This window comes from Anomaloglossus baeobatrachus, chromosome 2 (genome assembly GCF_048569485.1).
Source record: "Anomaloglossus baeobatrachus isolate aAnoBae1 chromosome 2, aAnoBae1.hap1, whole genome shotgun sequence".
Taxonomy (NCBI): domain Eukaryota; kingdom Metazoa; phylum Chordata; class Amphibia; order Anura; family Aromobatidae; genus Anomaloglossus; species Anomaloglossus baeobatrachus.
The window spans coordinates 484131721-484149404 of NC_134354.1; the positions used below are offsets into that span (position 1 = coordinate 484131721).

The following is a 17684-nucleotide window of genomic DNA, read 5'->3' on the forward strand; positions in this document are numbered from 1 at the left end:
GACGATTTGGTGAGTATTTTCCATCGTTAACAGTCGTTCGTGCGTGTCACACGCAACGACATTGCTAGCAATGCCGGATGTGTGTCACGGAATCCGTGACCCCGGCGATATATAGTTAGATACGTCGCTGAGTGTGACGGGGCCTTAAGTCAATAAAATGTGGGTGGCTACAGTTTCTATGAGGGTGAATGTGCTAAAGATGGATTATATGGACTTCATATATTAAGGACCTGACCTCCATCTATTGATAACAGCTACCTGCTAAAATGAGCATTTTACACCCAAAATTAATATGAAATCAGTGCATCTAAATTTCATCTCCAATTGATTTTAAAATTTTATCAGTCAGTTATGTTCACAAAACTGGCGTGAAATCCACATGTCTTCCAACTTATTTCTATGGGAATTTGAACCTTAAGTTAGATGGCTTGATGGATTGATTTATGCATATAGAGAAATTTGCATTGTGTAAATCAAAATTACCTGGAAAATCCATATGTGGATTTTGTGTGTAAACTACATCAGATCGTCACACATGGATTCACCTTATTGAATGAGGCTAAATCCTTGTGCAGATCCACTGCATGTAAAATTCCGAATCCACAGGAGCGATCCTAGGACTAGTCTTGGCTCTTTCCTCACCAAATGTAGTTTAATTGACTACAGACTGGCAATCCCTTGTAGAACAGAAATTAAATTGTTTAGACACTGGCACACTATGTTGAGAAGAATGGTATAAAATTATAACCATACTTTTGATAAATAATCATTTTTTTATAGCTGAATTTACACCAATAGTTTGAGTTGGAAAGTAATGGTATGACTCACCAAAACTTACCGTGGAATAGCACATGTAGGACCCATTAGTAAATTATGTTACATAGGTTAAAGGGAACCTGTCACCAGATTTTTGAATTCTAAACCAAAACTCTTATCCTTTCTTTTGGTGCTAATTGCTGTCCTCCTTTGATGATTAACGTGGTTGACGACTCAGGCGCCATCCATATAGCTGACCAAAATCTTGTGCCTGTGCAGATATATTGCTGGTTCGTGCAGGAGCACTTCACTCTGCCCTATTGTGGGCAGAGCTGAAAACATAGGTGCACCTGTGCAAACCAGCGAGTTTTCTGCACACAGGCGAGATATTGTCTGGATACGTAGATGATGCAGGCGACTTCATCCACAACGCCAGGCAAAATCTCCAAAATCTCGCGCAATGTCTCTATGCAGGCTCGAGATTTTGCCCCACTATGTGGATGGCATCACAGGCATCATCTACATCAATCGTCAAAGGTGGGTGGCGATCAGTGACGAAAGGAGGGAAAAGAGTCGAAAAACAGGACGCCCATCGGACTGGACCCACAAATTTGCTTACATGGCGAGAGATTTTATAAAAATATTTGTGGGGTCTACAGGGGGAGTCAGATGCACTTTTATAGAATGCAGCACAGGCACTACTTATGGTGTTAGTTTTGGTTTAGAATGCAAAAATCTGGTGACAAGTTCCCTTTAAAATGCGCCAATGCATGCATATGCGTATACTATCTCCTAAAAGGTCATAGTATTCAGATTAAAATCAAAGAATCAATAGCATATCTTTAGCTAGCATTATCAAAATAACTCCTGTCACAATTCATTAATATTGACACCAATATTTCTTGCCTCTACAGATTCAAAGTCGTAGGAAAAAGATTCTAGACCTTTATGCAAACGTGTGCAATGTTGCAGAGGGTAAGTAAATAGTATTGCATAACTTTATAAAGTTATGCAGCAGTTGTTATGGGGAACACAGCAAAGAGAATGATACGTCCCTCCCTTATTAGCGCATGTCAACTTTTTGGAGGGGAGGATACACCTACCAGGAATCCCTTTATGACTAAAAAATCACGAACCCATATAATACCTCTAGTTATTTGAATTACAACAAATAATGATCTATACAGTAACAATTGGGGGAACTTAATAAGATATGGGGACCCCATGATGATTTATACCTTTAATTTCTATTGAAGCGTGTTTGACCGCTTTTGAGTGTGCAAGCTTTAGCAATCAAGATAAATCTGGGGACAGCAGGAAGATCTACTTTCAATTTTCTAGAATCAAACGGATAGGGACAAGATGTGTGACCAATCTTATCATATTATAAGGACTGCACCCAAAATACATGAGCACACACAAAGAGAACAGGGGTAACGCAGTCATAGATTGAGTCAATAATCAATATACCAACCTTTGCAAAAATATCAAAAATATTTATTCATTTTAGTGCTTAGCAAAGGGAATAGTATAAAATACATATTTAAGAAAAGTAGTGAACAATGATCAGGCTAAGGCAGAGTCATAGATGAAAAACAGATCACCAGATCATATGGGGAGTGCAGTATATCCATATCCTCACAGTAGGGGGGCCTCACAGAGTTAATAGTAGGACCAATATAACCTATTTATACATTTACACAAGTCATATACAAAGTTTAGGGACATAAAAACCCTAACTAGACTAATAGGTGTAATAACATTTGGTCACTCATCACTCCGAGGGGCCAAAAAACACCCAATGGCAGGGGGGAGCCAGCCCAGGAAAAGATACACGTGGGCTGAAAGCAATCCCCTCAAAGCACTCACCCATTAGTAGCCGTGACCGAGTAAAACGTGCCCCGACGCGCACGTTTCGATAACTTCTTCGGGGGGCCGTGACGTGGTGTGATACAGGCACAATTCTGTCTTTAAATAACCCGCTGCCCAGGCCGCTACGCAGCTATTGGACGCGCGTGAGGCGGGACTCCGGCCAGAGACCGCGTCATCGGGCACTCCCGGAAGTGACGCGCGCACTCCCCGTGTCGTCACACAGGATGCGCGCGTCACGCCGTATGGAGGCCGGCCGACGCTGGCATGGTGGGAGTGACGCCGCACGCGCGTACCACTGCGGCGGCCATTGCTGTGAAGGGCAAGAAAGAGGGCAAATCTTCCTTTTAGAGGAGAGAAGGTCTGTGCCATGGGAGAAGGTCTGTGCCATGGGCGGACTCAGTGGGAATACACAGGGAACGCATGCTAATGAGTAAATCCGTCCATCCCTATACATGGCAGCTGTCTCTGTAATATAACGCATGACATCTTAATATAAATACCCATACAGTTACCAATAATGTAGATAGACTGGACAGATGGGGAAAAAACGAAACCAACATCCCTCCATACATAGAGCACCTGCATTTGAGCTATAACATGTAGCATCTAACATATAGCACGTATTATGCAGCTGCCCCCACTATAAATAAACAGCATAGTAGGAGAGACAACTTTTTTTTGAAACGTAACAAGGAGCAAAGGGCTCCCCCCACCCCCACTGAGTCCATAATCCGCAAAAAAGGCACAAAATGTTGTTTTCTTCCCTCCAAAACATAGCAGAATAAAGCTGTATTCGGATGCCAATCATACACTAGCAAAGTCCTCCATATGTCTGGAGTTCCATCGGCCAGAATCAAACGTCCGGCCAGGATAACTTTCTCCAAATAGGGACTATCTTCTCCATCTTGGACAGTCCTAACCATTAAGGCAAGGACAAGGCGACGGGTATAAAACCGTCACATGTAACTCCAAAGGGGTATATCCAGGAGGGATCTCAAAAGAGCAGGAAGAACAAAACTACATATGGAACCTCCAGACCAAGACATCCATAGGGCGGGGGATATATAGAGTGCCGAGATCAAAGCCTGTGAAAAAAACAACACAGAAAAACAAAAAACAACACACCAGCATTAAAAAATTGTTTTAAAAAGGACACCGAGGCATACTACTAAAATCCAAATCCTGATGAAGCATGCTCAACTGAAGACCAGATCAAACAGAACTCATAGATCATAAAAACGGGGCAAATGATAATTTCTCGTTTAGTCCCCCAGGTGCCATTGTCCCAAGGGTGACAATCCATCTGCACTCAAGGCGTGACAGTGCTTGTTGATAATTGCCACCCCTTGAGCCCAGTTGAAGCCTATCTATGGCCCGTACTCTAAGGGATGCAGGATTGCAATCATGATGCAGCTTGTAATGTCGAGGAATGGTCCTCAAAGACTGCAAGTCATCAACTTCCCTTGCCGCAATAATGGCCCTAACGTGCTCACGTGTGCGTACACGGAATTGGCGGGTGGTTAGGCCCACGTATAGTAGATTACAGCCACATCTGGCAAGGTAGATAACATGATCAGTATTGCAAGAGATGTAATGTCTGATAGTAAATTCCCTTGTCCCATCCACTGATGAAAAAGAGAAAGCCCTTTCAATATTGTCGCATGAGATACATGAGCCACATGGGAAACAACCCCATTTCGGTTTCCCAATATTGAAGGGTAGGGTGTCCCGATGTACAAAGTGGCTATGTACCAGAATATCCCGCAAGTTTCTACCTCTCCTTGCTGTCATGAGAGGATGGTCAGGAAGGGCTTTGGCTAATGTTGGTTCAGTTTTAAGTATTGACCAATGCTTCTCTAAAACCTGTCTTATCCCCCCCCACTGGTTACTAAAGGTAGAGATAAACCGAATTGGTCCAGAATTTGATTTGGTTTTATACGAAGTGGATAGCAACTTATGTCTGGAGGCGGCCTTGGCTCTGGAATATCCCTGTTTGATACTACGGGCACTATACCCCCTATTCCTGAAACGCTGGGAGAGATCCCTAGCCTGTGCATCAAATAGTTGGTCAGAGGAACAAATCCTCTTAATCCTCAAAAATTGTCCAACAGGGATCGCCCTAATTGTTGAGGATAGATGTGAGGAGGATGCGTGTAATAGGCTATTCACCGATGTTTCCTTACGGAAAACATCAGTATGAATAGACCTATCCAGTTGGACAAAGATTTTGATGTCCAGGAAATCCATGGTCTCCTTGTCGCTCCTAAAGGTCATCCTGACATTACGATTATTAGAATTCAAAAAAGAAAAGAAGGAATTCAGTTCAAGGTCGGTTCCCCCCCAGATCAATTTCAATTTTCTAGAGCATTAGTCATCTCGTATTTGGAGTAAAGGGGCAGATTGGTAAACCCTAATTGAGGCTTAAATTGCAGACACAAACTGTCTTCGATGTCTTGTATCACATTTATTATGTGTTTTAGACACTTTTCTGATTTGTTCAACTGGCGCAAGGTTTAGTGGCTTGTTGTGAAGTCAAAAGGCCTAATATGTTACCATAGGCGTTGGTTTATGTTGTAAAATAATATTAATCTTTAGATTGCTACTAATGATATGTATGGTATCTTTCAGGATTGAGCCCCACAGAACTGCCCTTTGACTGTCTGGAGAAGACTAGCAGGATGCTTAGTTCTACTTATAATACAGAAAAGGCAATAGTAAAAACATGGCGGCACCTAGCTGAGAGTTTTGGTTTGAAGAGAGATGAAATTGGAGGAATGACAGATGGACTTCAGCTTTTTGACCGGATCAGTACAGCTGGGTACAGCATCCCAGACCTTCTCACTAAATTGGTGCAGATTGAGAGATTGGACGCAGTGGAATCTCTTTGCACAGATATTGTGGAGTGGGCACAATCTACTCCAACTATCACACCACCTACAGTGCCTAATAATGAAAGTTTATGAAAAGACATTGGACTTATGATGGACCATTATGACTGAATATAGGAGGAAAGATCTTCCCTCCAATGATGATGCTCAGCCACCATGCATAACCTGGGCTAGGCATTACAGGAGGTCAAGAAAGAACATTTATGCCATGACATGTAGCATCAGGAATCATATCTCACTTTGTAGGAGACAAAAAAAAATCTGTATTGGAGAGAGAGAACATGTGAGGACAGTGACAACTGAAAAACATTATGGAATTGGAGAATGGAAATATGTGAAAACAGTGACCACTGAAAAACATTATGGAATTGGAGAATGGGAACATATGAGGACAGTGACCACTGAACAAAAATATGGAATAGGAGGATGGGAAAATGTGAGGACAGTGACCACTGAATAACATTATGGAATTGGAGAGTTGGGAAAATGTGAGAACAGTGACCACTGAAAAACTTTATTTAATACTTAATTTCTTTAACTTAAACCTGAACTCAGAAGGACAATTTTTCTCAGATTTCTAGTTTCTGATGATCCAAGAACTTACACTTTTAAAAGAATCCACTTACATATAGGTTATTTCAGTTGGAACTCAAGCAAAATGTTGTGAATTTTCAAGTACAATGACTATTTCTTCACCTAGTCTTTAATTACATATTTCTGAATTATTTTTTTCAGTTATTTATAACTATAGGTAATTTTCTTTCTGGTTATGTAATTAGGCCTTTAATTTAAAAAATTGAATAGTAATACTATAGACACCTCAGGCTGCAAGTTAGATAGTCCAGTCATGGGAATTATGATCAGGAGTCTTGCTAATAGTTTTTAATCGGTATTAGAAGTGTAACTTTAATAAGTGAAGTTGCAGCCAGGCTCTGGAGGCTAGAGGGGTTGAAGAGTTTTCTTTGGTATATAGTAAGACCCTTAAAGATAGTTAGATGCCCTTCAACTACAATAGTGCCTTGTAATTATGGCAGAATTTTGACTTTTAATGAGGTCCATCATCTTTCTGTCTGGGTGGTGATGTTTTTGACAGCATGAATAAAACAGTTGAGTACAGTAGTCTTTCAACAAAATGCTTGAACCCAAAAATGAAAACTCATTCAAAAGTTTAGAAAAGCGCCTAAACCTTAAACATTTTTTTAGAAGCAATAACAGCTAAGAAAATAATTTGATGAATTAAAATTTGTTTTATATTGTTCATGAAGTATTATTTTATTACAAATGTATCTACAACTATTTGACGACCATTTAAATTGTTATACTGCTTGATAGTCCTCATCCTGCTCTTGAACTTTGTATGTACTGTTATGATGTTACATATGGCACAGGTTCTTTTGTTATACCTACTATTGAATAGTTATTTTCCATTTTAGCAGCATTTTTTACCAGAGGTGGCACCAAACTTAATAAAGCCTAGGAAAACTGTTGATATAAATGCATACAACTAGATGAGATTGTCTTGAGAAGCTGATGTCATGAATAAATTCAGTGGCAATCATAGATTTTCTACAAAGAGCTCTATTTTAGGGGAATGTAGGATTCTATGCCGGTCAGTTAACTGGTTTAGACAAGTGTACCAAAACAAGAGTGTGTTCTCACGCAGAAAAGGAGGTCTCGAGAGGAGGAATTCATTCCATCATGCCTATGTAACCTATGCTCAGCACTGAAAGTTACTTGACAGTGGTATTGATTAACTCTATCCTATGGCAAAATATATAGTTTTGGGTGACATTCAGTAATTTCAACTAACACTTATGTCAATCTTACATGAGGTCACTAGTATTGTAGATTGAGTATAACCAAAACTGTGAATCCAGTCAGTATCCCTCATTCTGTAAAATAGTGACCACGTGCTGCAGCAAGCTTTACAGATAGCACAGTGCTTACATTAGAGTGGCAGTCAGCATCTGATCCAAACTATGGGGGGCATATAGTGTGGACCCTCCACCACATTAGAGACCTATGGATGTCCACCACCCACCCTCCTTGATGGTGATCCCATCTAGGCATGATGGTGACTCTCAAATCTTAAAGACCAAAGGAGTACTGTCTCCCATATAAATTAGTGAAGAGAACCCATTTGGCCACCTCTCTTATCTGTGGTTGCTAAAGATATTGAGTTGGGATCACAGAGTTGATATGTAGAGTCTTCGATAACCTTAATCCAGTTTGCCATTTCTATACCTTCTACATTTTCTCATTGATCTTTACCCAGTGCAAGCAATGTATGACAAATTACTTTTGTAGACAGAAGTGTGGAAAGGGCCATAGATAAACCATGGTTTGAGCAATCTTGCCTTACACATTTAGAAGGTGGACATTTGGCGATGTAGTGGCTGGAATCACTTGCTGCCTTTAATATGTACACCTCTTCTGTACATCATTGCATTTTAAGCATTAATATGGAGCAGGAAAGACTTGAGTCTGTAGATCATTGATTGAAACAATTGATTCCAAAGATAATGTCAGGCATTGGAGCATGACAAGAATTTTACAATTATTTCTTTTCCACTTGCAATAAATAGTAGAACTGATATGTTGTGAATGTAGCTGTTTTTTTATATTAGTTTTCTGAAACTACATAAAAATTGTCCAAATGAAGGAAATATCATAAAAAAAGAAACAGTCTTACCATCACTAGGTCAGAATACCAACGCACTAACAGGATAAAGAAGGACCTCCATGATAAAGGTTGGGACAGCACAGGTGTAAAATGCTGATAAAAAACATGCACAAACCTACCATTCATGGAGGAGATGGCTGCCTAATATTAATAATGCACACAGTTGAGGCCTGAAAGCCTGACCCTGCATCACACGTACCTGGAGCACTATGAAGGCCTTATCTGTGTGCATGTATAATACAGGACAATCAAACCCTTCATGAATATTAGGTGTGTGAGTGGTCGCTTCATCAGCATTTTATACTCTGACTTTATAATTGCGGTCTGCTGCCTTCTGCTAGTAATCTGACCTGTTGTTGATAAGGCTGTTTCTTTTTCCACAAGTTTTATTTGAATATATGTCCAATATGAGCCAAATGAAGGAAATAGCATAAAATATTTTAAAAAGAAATATTGATTAACTAATCTCCCTACTAATCTGGTGCTCCCTGCTCTCCTCTATATACATCCTTGCAAAGATCTCATGGAATCTTCTATCTGTCTACTGCAGCCAATCACTAGCCTTAGGGGCCCTTTGCACACTACGACATCGCAGGTGCGATGTCATTGGGGTCAAATAGAAAGTGACGCACTTCCGGCGTCGCTCTCGACATCGTAGTGTGTAAATCGTTTTAACTACGATTACCGAGCGCAGAAGCGTCGGTATCGTATAATCAGTGTAGTGTCGGTCATTTTCATTATTTTGGCTGCTGCGATGGTACGATGTTGTTCCTCGTTCCTGCGGCAGCACACATCGCTGTGTATGAAGTCGCAGGAGCGAGGAACATCTCCTACCTGCGTCCCGTCTGCAATGCGGAAGGAAAGAGGTGAGTGGGATGTTTACGGCCCGCTCATCTCCGCCCCTCCGCTTCTATTGGCCGCCTGCCGCGTGACGTCGCTGTGATGCCACACAATCCGCCCCCTTAGGAAGGAGGCGGGTCGCAGGCCAGAGCGACGTTGCAGGGCAGGTAAGTGCATGTGAAGCTGCCGTAGCGATAATATTCGCTACGGCAGCTATCACAAGATATCGCAGCTGTGACGGGGGCGGGGTCTATCGCGCTCGGCATCGCAGCGTCAGTTTGCAATGTCGTAGTGTGCAAAGGGCCCCTTAGAGGTGATTGCTGATGTGTATAGCACAAGATCATCGTTATTTTGTTATTATTTCCCTTAGAGCAAATTTTCCCTTTGAATTTAAAGGGAAGCTATCATCAGAAAATGGCCTATTGATAAATGAGAATTTTGTGATAAATGTATTTTCTTTTAATTTTTGTCAATGTTTTTATCTGCATCACAATCTGTATTAAAAATAAAAAACAGAAATGTTTCAATTTTCACAATGGCTGCTGGGACCATTTTACCTTTTTGTTGTTACAGGAAACAACACATGTACATAGCCAACATGAACAGACTCCAACTGCTTCTTTTGTATTGAAGTATCTAATGAGCCTATTTAAAATACATTTGAATGGAAGAGGGAAATCATATACTGTTACCAGGATTGCCAACTTGATTTTTTACTTTTTCTAGACCAGGGGTGGGGAACCTCCGGCCCACGGACTGCATGTGGCCTTTTATGACCTTTTACACGGCCCCCGAGCAGATTTCCGGGGGCTGCAGTGCTGGGGCTGCTGGCCCTTTAATTCACCACATGCGCTGCTTGTGCGAACCAATGGACTCTCCCGCTGTCCAGTGTCAGCGTGTCCAGCGGTGTGTGCCCGCCCCTCTGCCTTCCGAGCGGTGTGCCCGCCCCTATGCCCTCAGAGCGGTGTTCCCGCCCCTCTGCCCTCCGAGCGGTGTGACGGCCCCTCTGCTCTCTGAGCAGTGTTCCCACCCATCTGCCCTCCGAGCAGTGTGCCCGACCCTTTGCCCTCGCAGCGGTGTGATGGCCCCTCTGCTCTCTGGAGCGGTGTTCCCACCCCTCTGTCCTCTGAGCAGTGTGCCCGCACCTCTTCCCTCCAAGCGGTGTTCCCGCCCCTCTGCCCTCCGAGCGGTGTTCCCGCCCCTCTGCCCTCCGAGCGGTGTGATGGCCCCTCTGCTCTCTGGAGCGGTGTGCCCGCCCCTCTGCCCTCTGTATGGTATGACAGTGTGACGCCCTGGACTAGCCAGGTAGTCACAGGTAGGCCCTTGCACAAACACTCTTCCCCTAATAAGGTAATAGCAGCCAACCTAAAAACCCTGAGTCACCCCTCTCAGGTCTTGACATTCACACCAGGGGGCGGAGCCAGGCGGTTGGCCACGCCCACCGAGGAGTTCGGATAGCCTGAGGTGGGAAAAACACAAACAGATGAGTTAGGGAGGAGGTGAGATCAGATGTGGAGGTGAAGGAGAGCAGCAGCAGAGTGTTAACGTCTGTCAGGGGTCTGGGTCGTAGCCAGGATACCCTGAGACCAGGAGGCAGACGGTGGTTGCCGCCTGCAGGAGCCGGGAAGATGGCTGGTGGAACCGTAAGGGACCGGTACAGGGTAGTGGCTCGCCGGTACCGAACCGGGGAACCAACTGGAAACCGGAGCACCAGGAGGGGTACTCAGACCCAGAACGAGGTCCAGAAGCCACTGGACCAAGTCAAATTTACTGATTGAGGTCTGGACCTTAGGTCCTTTCCCGTCCCAAGACCCGAAAAACGGCAACAGTTCACCGAGGGGGATAGAAAGCCACCGCCCAGGCAAAGAGATCCCACCGGCCAGCGCCAGCGGGCAAACGGGTTCCCCAACACACATAAAGCCGGGGAGCGGACTACCGTTGCTGAAGCATAGGCAGTCAAGTTCTACAAAAAGAGGTGCAGGAGAAAGGCGGGAACCACCAACATTTTGGGGGACCAGACGCAGGCGGCTGCGGGCACGGACCACCATCCTTTTTGGTTTACCAGAGACTCCGGTGTATTTGCCAAAGTGAGTACAACAGTGTCCTCGGGCTGCGCACCGCACTAACACACCCGCACTTCGCAACCACCGGGCCCCGGGACCATCACCCCCTACCTACGGAGGGGTCAACACCAGGCTGCACAACACCGTCCCCGGGAGCCTAGTTAACGTCCACACTCACCACAAAGCGTGGGTGGTGTCACGAACTTACATCCCTAAACACCACGGCCTCGGCCGTGAACCTCCCCACCGAAATCCCCTCACGTAGCGCCAGCCTCCCTTCAGAGCGACGTGACCCCCGGGTCCGGAGGCGCTTGGGCCACTCACCAAACGAGCCCGGATCCGAGCGGCTCGGCTGCGGCCGAGCGCGGGGTGGTACAACAACCCCTCTGCCCTCCGAGCGGTGTTCCCGCCCCTCTGCCCTCCGAGCAGTGTGCCTGCCCCTCTGCTCTCTCGAGTGGTTTACCCACCCCTCTGCCTTCCGGTGCTAAGTGTCCGGCGCCGGCACTCCAGGGCTGTGAGTCTGGCGCCTGCACTCTGTGGCCCGTTCAGTGGTTTGTGGCCTCCCAGTTATGTGTACCACTCCCTAGAAATGTGTGCAACGCTCAGTGCTGTTTCCCCCCCACCCATGGTGTGTATCACCCCAGGTGTGTGTCCCCCCAGTGATGTCAAGGTTCTGCTAGTGCTGTGTGCAGTCCCCCCAGTGCTGTGCAGCCCCCCCGTTCCCTGTGCCCTCCCAATGCTGTGTATCATTGTGGGAGATTAAAGTCATTTGTGTGACACCACCTACGGGTTGTGGTTAAGATGGTGAAACCACCGCTGCTCAGTTGATTATCTCTAGGGCTGGTGGTTATGGCAGCTTTTGTGGAAGGCCCTCCACAGGTAGGGCTGAGCCCAGGAGATGTATGATGGAGTAATAAGGAAGGCCACACCGTGAGTTGTAATTAACAGTCTCTACTCACTCTTGACCCTCGGACGGCTGGTTCAGGTCCCTGTAGTTCCAGTGCCAGTTGATGACTCAGTTGCTCTGTCCCTGGCACCCTCAGTGTGGTTAGGTCCCTGTAGTGTGGAGAGTTTGGGGCCCAACTGTCCCTTTTTGTGTAAGTCTCCTTGTCCATACAACGGGCAGTGTGGACCCTGTAGGGCTGGTCTGTGTCCTGAACCCTGATCCTTGCTTTACTGCTGGTGCCCCCGTATCTGTGGGTCAGTGAGGTCCGTGGAGGTCCCCTCACTGTGCAGGTATTTGCCAGACCGTATGAAACTGGCATCTGAACTAGGGCCCTGTGCCCCATCAGTGCTCTGGTCCCAGCGGTATTCGGGTGTACCTGCTCTGGCAACCACTCTCCTGTGCCCCCGGGTCGCCATTACACGACCCATCTCTCAGGCACACCTCCTCTCTACTACTTCACTGCACTCACTAACTGTTGTCCCCTCCCACCAGGCTGTCTAGTACCTCTGGTCTGGCTCCGCCCTCTAGGTGGCCATCCCCTTGTGTCCGACTAGCCAATTACCCCTGGTGTGGAGTGGAAACTGGATACAGCAGTCCCAGTCCCAGTGTTTCCTCTGTGATGTGTGTGCCTCCAGCGTCTCCTGTGATGTATATACAGCGTCTGTTATGTGATGTATATAATTTACCAATCTTATAATCACAAAGTGTTAACTGTGCTCCAGACCAAGACAAACCTGAAAAAGCAACTGTATTTACTGTGAACTGAAAAATGATGATAATTACCATCATAATAACCTATACAAATATTTTCAACCTCCAAAAAATCACTGACGCATCACATTTTTTTAAGTAAATTGGAAAATTTGCCCTAATGTAGGTGTCCAGGATGTTTTGTTCGATTGGAAACACCATGTGTTACCTACCATTGTCATTGCCGTTGCCAGGCTCTGCCAAAAAGGAGCCTTGCTTAAAACTCTATGAATCTAACAAACCTCAGTGGCCAGTCAATTTTGTTTTTTAATAAAGATTATAATATGAAAAAAAACTACCAAAAATTCTTCAAAAAATACATGTAACTCAAAATACCTGATTAAAGAAAAGCTGGTAAAGCCACAGATGGACAGGCGGTCCGAAAGCACAGATTCAGAGACAATAAGAAAAAATAAAAAACACAATCGGCGGTGTTAGCAGCACACACACCGAAAGTAGGACCTCTCCTCTTGACTGCACAGTCCTGAGTGTGACTATCTGTGCATGTAGGTGGCATCCAAGAACAGTAGGCGTGGCTGAATTAGTACCACTGAGCTGCCACAGAAGGACTGGAACAGTGGAGGGGAAGCACAGTGGGAAGCAGCCCTACCGTAACTCACCACATGATCTTGGCATGACAGGTACCTGACGCCTAACCCTGCCTACCACATCCAGTATAACACACAGCACTGAATTCAAGGCGACAAGCAGCAAGTCACCTGGCCTGGCGGCTACACAGTAAGTTAAGGCCCGGAGGCCGTGGGGTGTGTTTGGCGGGCGGCTCCTCGGTATTTAGAGCAGGTGTGTGTTAGGGCAGGGGGCACCCAACATTCTCTGATACAAAGGCCTCACTGGTGCTGTATTTTCCTAAGGAGTTTCTTTGCTAATAGCCAGGCTGTGATAAAGAATCTCCTTATGAAAATACAGCACCAGTAAGGCCTTTGTATCAGATACCGTTTTCTGCCCCCTGCCCTAATAGCCAAGCTGTAATAATCTCCTAAGGCTGCGTGCCCACCATCAGTGTTAGCAGCGTTTTTGACATAGCATGCTTCAGCTGCATCCAAATCCTGTGGCCACTGTGCGTGTACAGCCCGCAGCAATAACTGACCTGCGGTGCGGCTTTCCTGTTTAGTCGCATGCGTCCTCCATAGGGAGAACACAAGCAGGAAACCACAGCACACCGAACCCTGATCATGGGCACGAGTAGCTGCGTTTTCCTGCGGAGGAGACTTGTGGCCCCACAGGACAGGATGCGCAGCGTCCAGAATGCAGTGGGGCCTGATCTTGGGCACATACCCTTAGGAAAATACAGTACCAGCAAGGCCTTTGTATCAGAGAATGTTGGGTGCCTCCTGCCCTAATAGCCAGGCTTTCATACTGAATCTCCTTAGTAAAATATAGCAGTACAACAAGGCCTTTGTATTAGACTGATACAAAAAGGCCTTGCTGGACTATATTTTCCTAAGGAGATTCTGTATCATAATCAAAGCCTGGTTATAAGGAGAAGGGGCACCCAACATTCTCTAATACAAAGGCCTCACTGGTGCTGTATTTTACTAAGGAGATTCTTTATTACAGCCTGGCTATTAGGGCAGGGGGCACCAAACAGTCTCAGATACAAAGGCCTTGCTGATGCTGTATTTTCCTAAGGAGATTCTTTGCTATTAGCCAGGCTGTTGAAGCGACCGGTGGTAGGGCCGCGGGTGTGTGTGTATGCTCTATTCCAACAAAATCCCCATACTCAGATTTTACCGGTAGTAACATTTCTTTACTATGAAACATATTTATAACACCGTCAACCGAACTGTCTGCGCACATGTGTATGGTGGAGTCCCCGGATCTTCACTCCTTCCGGGTACGCAGCAAGGAAAAAAAAAGAAAAGAGAAAAACACAAAGAAATGGCGGCAACTTTCCCTAACTTTCCCTACAATCACGTACCAGTCTATCCCAGAAGAAGATGCCGCTCCCACGTCGCTGGCCTGGAGTCTCACGATGATGGGTCCCGGTGCAGCGCTGAAGGGATGCAGCTCCTCGGTCTTCTCCTTTGATCTTCTCCCGCTGGTAACGGATTCTAGTCAGTCTCTTAGTCCCGGGGCACACCGAGCAGAAGAAGGGAGGTCACGGTTGCACGGATGGCTCCCTTGTGTTGGTAGCGGCCCCTGCACTTGCACTCAGGGTGCGATGCTCTGCAGTCAAGTTGTCACAGCCCCTGGATATGCACTCCGGGCGCAATGCTCTGCAGTCCGGTTAGATCCTCGGTGAAAACAAAGTCCTGCAAACCGGGGATGGCAGAAACCACTTTCACAGGGTGATTCTTCCAAGAATCCGGTTGCAAAAGAGCCCTCTGTTCAGGGAGACCACACGTAGCTCTGTGCTGGCTGAGCTCCGGGTCTGTACTGTCCTCCCGCTCTTTTTTTTCCTGGTTAGAACACACAAGCTGTAGGGGATTTCCCACCTCTGCGTCTGTGATTGCACAGTCTGACACTGCCCCCTTGTGGGCAAGTGCTGAAGCAATGTTCAAATCCATTTCTACATTGATGATGCAGTCTGAATGGTTGATCCCATTACATACCCCCCCACTTAAAGGTTGGCAGTCCCTGTCAACTACCGTCGGTTCCCAGGCAGTGATGACTGCAGATGTCACAGGGGTTGGTTGAGAAGTGGGCCATATATACTGGTCCCTGTAAGACCGCCCGGGCGGGATCCCAGCAGTGGTGCGGTCAGTGCGTCTCAAGGGTCGGTTGTTCCCCTCCCCGTCGCTGTCTTTACGCCCCACTTCAGTCAGCACTCTGGGGGAAGAACTGGGTTGTGTAGGTGAGTCACCGGTCTCAGAGTCGACGTGATCACTATGCTGGGAAACGTCTGTGACGTCAGTCGTGTCGGCAGCGACACCCCCTCTGGGTACTGTGGTAGGGGAGTCAGGCGTCTCGTCCCCTTCTAATTCTTCATCCCGGTCTCGGTGGAGTAAGGGGTTTGACACTCTAGACAGGCTGTCCGCATTTTGATTCTCAGCTCCAGCCCTATATTTGATCTTGTAATTGAACTTGGAAAGCCGAGCCATCCAACGTTGCTCCATGACTCCGAGCTTCGCATTTTCTAACTGGGCCAATGGGTTGTTATCGGTCAGGACTAGTACTTTGGTCCCCGTGAGGTACCCTGCAAATTTCTACGCCATAGCCCACGTTAGGGCCAACAGCTCCAGCCGGAACGAGCTATACTTGGTGGGATTCTTCTCGCCCTCATGTAGGGACCGACTGGCATAGGCTATGACCCGTTCCTTGCCTTCTTGTACCTGTGAAAGTACTGCCCCTAGACCTTGTAGACTGGCATCGGTGTGTAGTTGGAAGGGCAGGTTGTAGTCCGCATATGCCAGGATGGGGGGAGACGTTAAGGCACCCTTTAGGGCTTGGAAGGACTTTCCTGGCTGGGTCCCCAGCTGATGGGTCGTCCTCTGGGGCTGTTGGTGGTCCCTCGAAGCAGGTCATGCAAGAGTGCAGCAAGCCGGGCGAAGTTTTTGACGAACCGGCGGTAGTAGCCGGCCAACCCCAGGAAAGCCCTGACCTCCTTGACGTTTGTGGGCTGCAGCCAATCCCGTACGGCGGCTATCTTCTCTGAAGACGGCTGAACACCTTCGGCTGAGATCCGGTGGCCCAGGTAATTGATCTCGGGCTGCAGAAGACGGCACTTGCTGAGTTTCAACTTCAGGCCATGTTCTCTCAACCTACTGAACACACGGCCCAGCTGCTGCAGGTGTTCTTCAAATGTGGCCGAATAGACTACAATGTCGTCCAGGTAGATGAGGGTGAAGTCAAAGTTGAAGTCTTCCAAGTAGCGCTCCATCAGCCGCTGGAAAGTCCCGGCACGTTGTTCAGACCAAAGGGCATCCGGTCAAACTCGTACAGGCCCATGGGTAGGATGAAAGCAGTCTTCTCTCTATCTTTCTCGTGCATGGGTACCTGCCAATATCCACTGGCCAGATCCAACGAAGAGAAGTATTTGGCTTTCTTCAAGGCTGTCAGGGATTCTTCGATCCTTGGCAAAGGGTATGAGTAGACGGGTGGTGCAAGCATTCAAACGGCGGTAGTCCACACAGAACCTCAGGGACCCGTCCTTCTTCTTGACTATCACCACCGGTGCAGCCCAGGGGCTCTGGCTTTCTCGTACCACTCCAGCGTGAAGCATGGAATTCAGGAGATTTTTCACTTCTTGGTATTGCTGGGGAGGTATTTGGCGGTACCTTTCACGGATCGGAGCAGCGTCACCTGTGGGGATTTCGTGCTTGATACTGGTGGTGCACCCAAAGTCGGTGTCATGCCGGGCAAAGGACGCCTGATGCTCTTGAAGTAGCTCTTCCACCTGGGACACCTCCCGTTTGGAGTATTGGGATACGTCCAACTGACACTTCTCTCGTAGTTCTCGCCCCGCGTTGGTGTCACCCGCGACAGCGGCCATGGCAGAGACTGTCACTGTCCAATCTCCCTCTGTAGACGGTACAAACTGGAGGGGGCTCATAGGGTTCACCTCTTCGGTTAGAGCATAGACTCGGGCGAGCTGTGTCCCGGCTTCTAGGTCAACGCTCACGTTAGCCGTGTTGCCCAGCCTGACAGGAATTCTTCCCTTTCTCACTACTGCTAGAGTTCGAGCGACTAGTGGATTCAGCTTCCCTTCCTTCGGGGTGCGCGGCTCAAGCAGCACCTCCACGCCTTCAAGCTGTCTCGTGGTCCTAAGGGGTAGTGAGATAACTGTCTCTTTCCCAGCCGGTAAGGTGATCCTGGTATGGCGGGGTACGGTGATCGTGGCCAGTGGCAGTTGTTCTTCTGTCATTCGCTGGAGGTTGCAGGTCCGGACCACTTGCTGAAAGGCACGGCGGGTGGCCCTATGTGCG

General features: G+C 46.9%; 1 protein-coding gene across 5 annotated transcripts in view; it reads left to right on the forward strand.

Moving 5' to 3' along the window:
• EDAR (ectodysplasin A receptor) overlaps positions 1 to 9522 on the forward strand; it is a 206615-nt gene extending 197093 nt beyond the window's left edge. For all 5 annotated transcript variants that reach the window (XM_075336433.1, XM_075336432.1, XM_075336431.1 and 2 more), the window contains 2 exons: positions 1671 to 1731; positions 5257 to 9522. In XM_075336433.1, the coding sequence (XP_075192548.1) occupies positions 1671 to 1731; positions 5257 to 5591 (396 nt within the window). In that variant the 3' untranslated portion in view covers positions 5592 to 9522. The remainder of the gene's footprint in view (positions 1 to 1670; positions 1732 to 5256) is intronic.
• The last annotated feature ends 8162 nt before the right edge of the window (positions 9523 to 17684 follow it).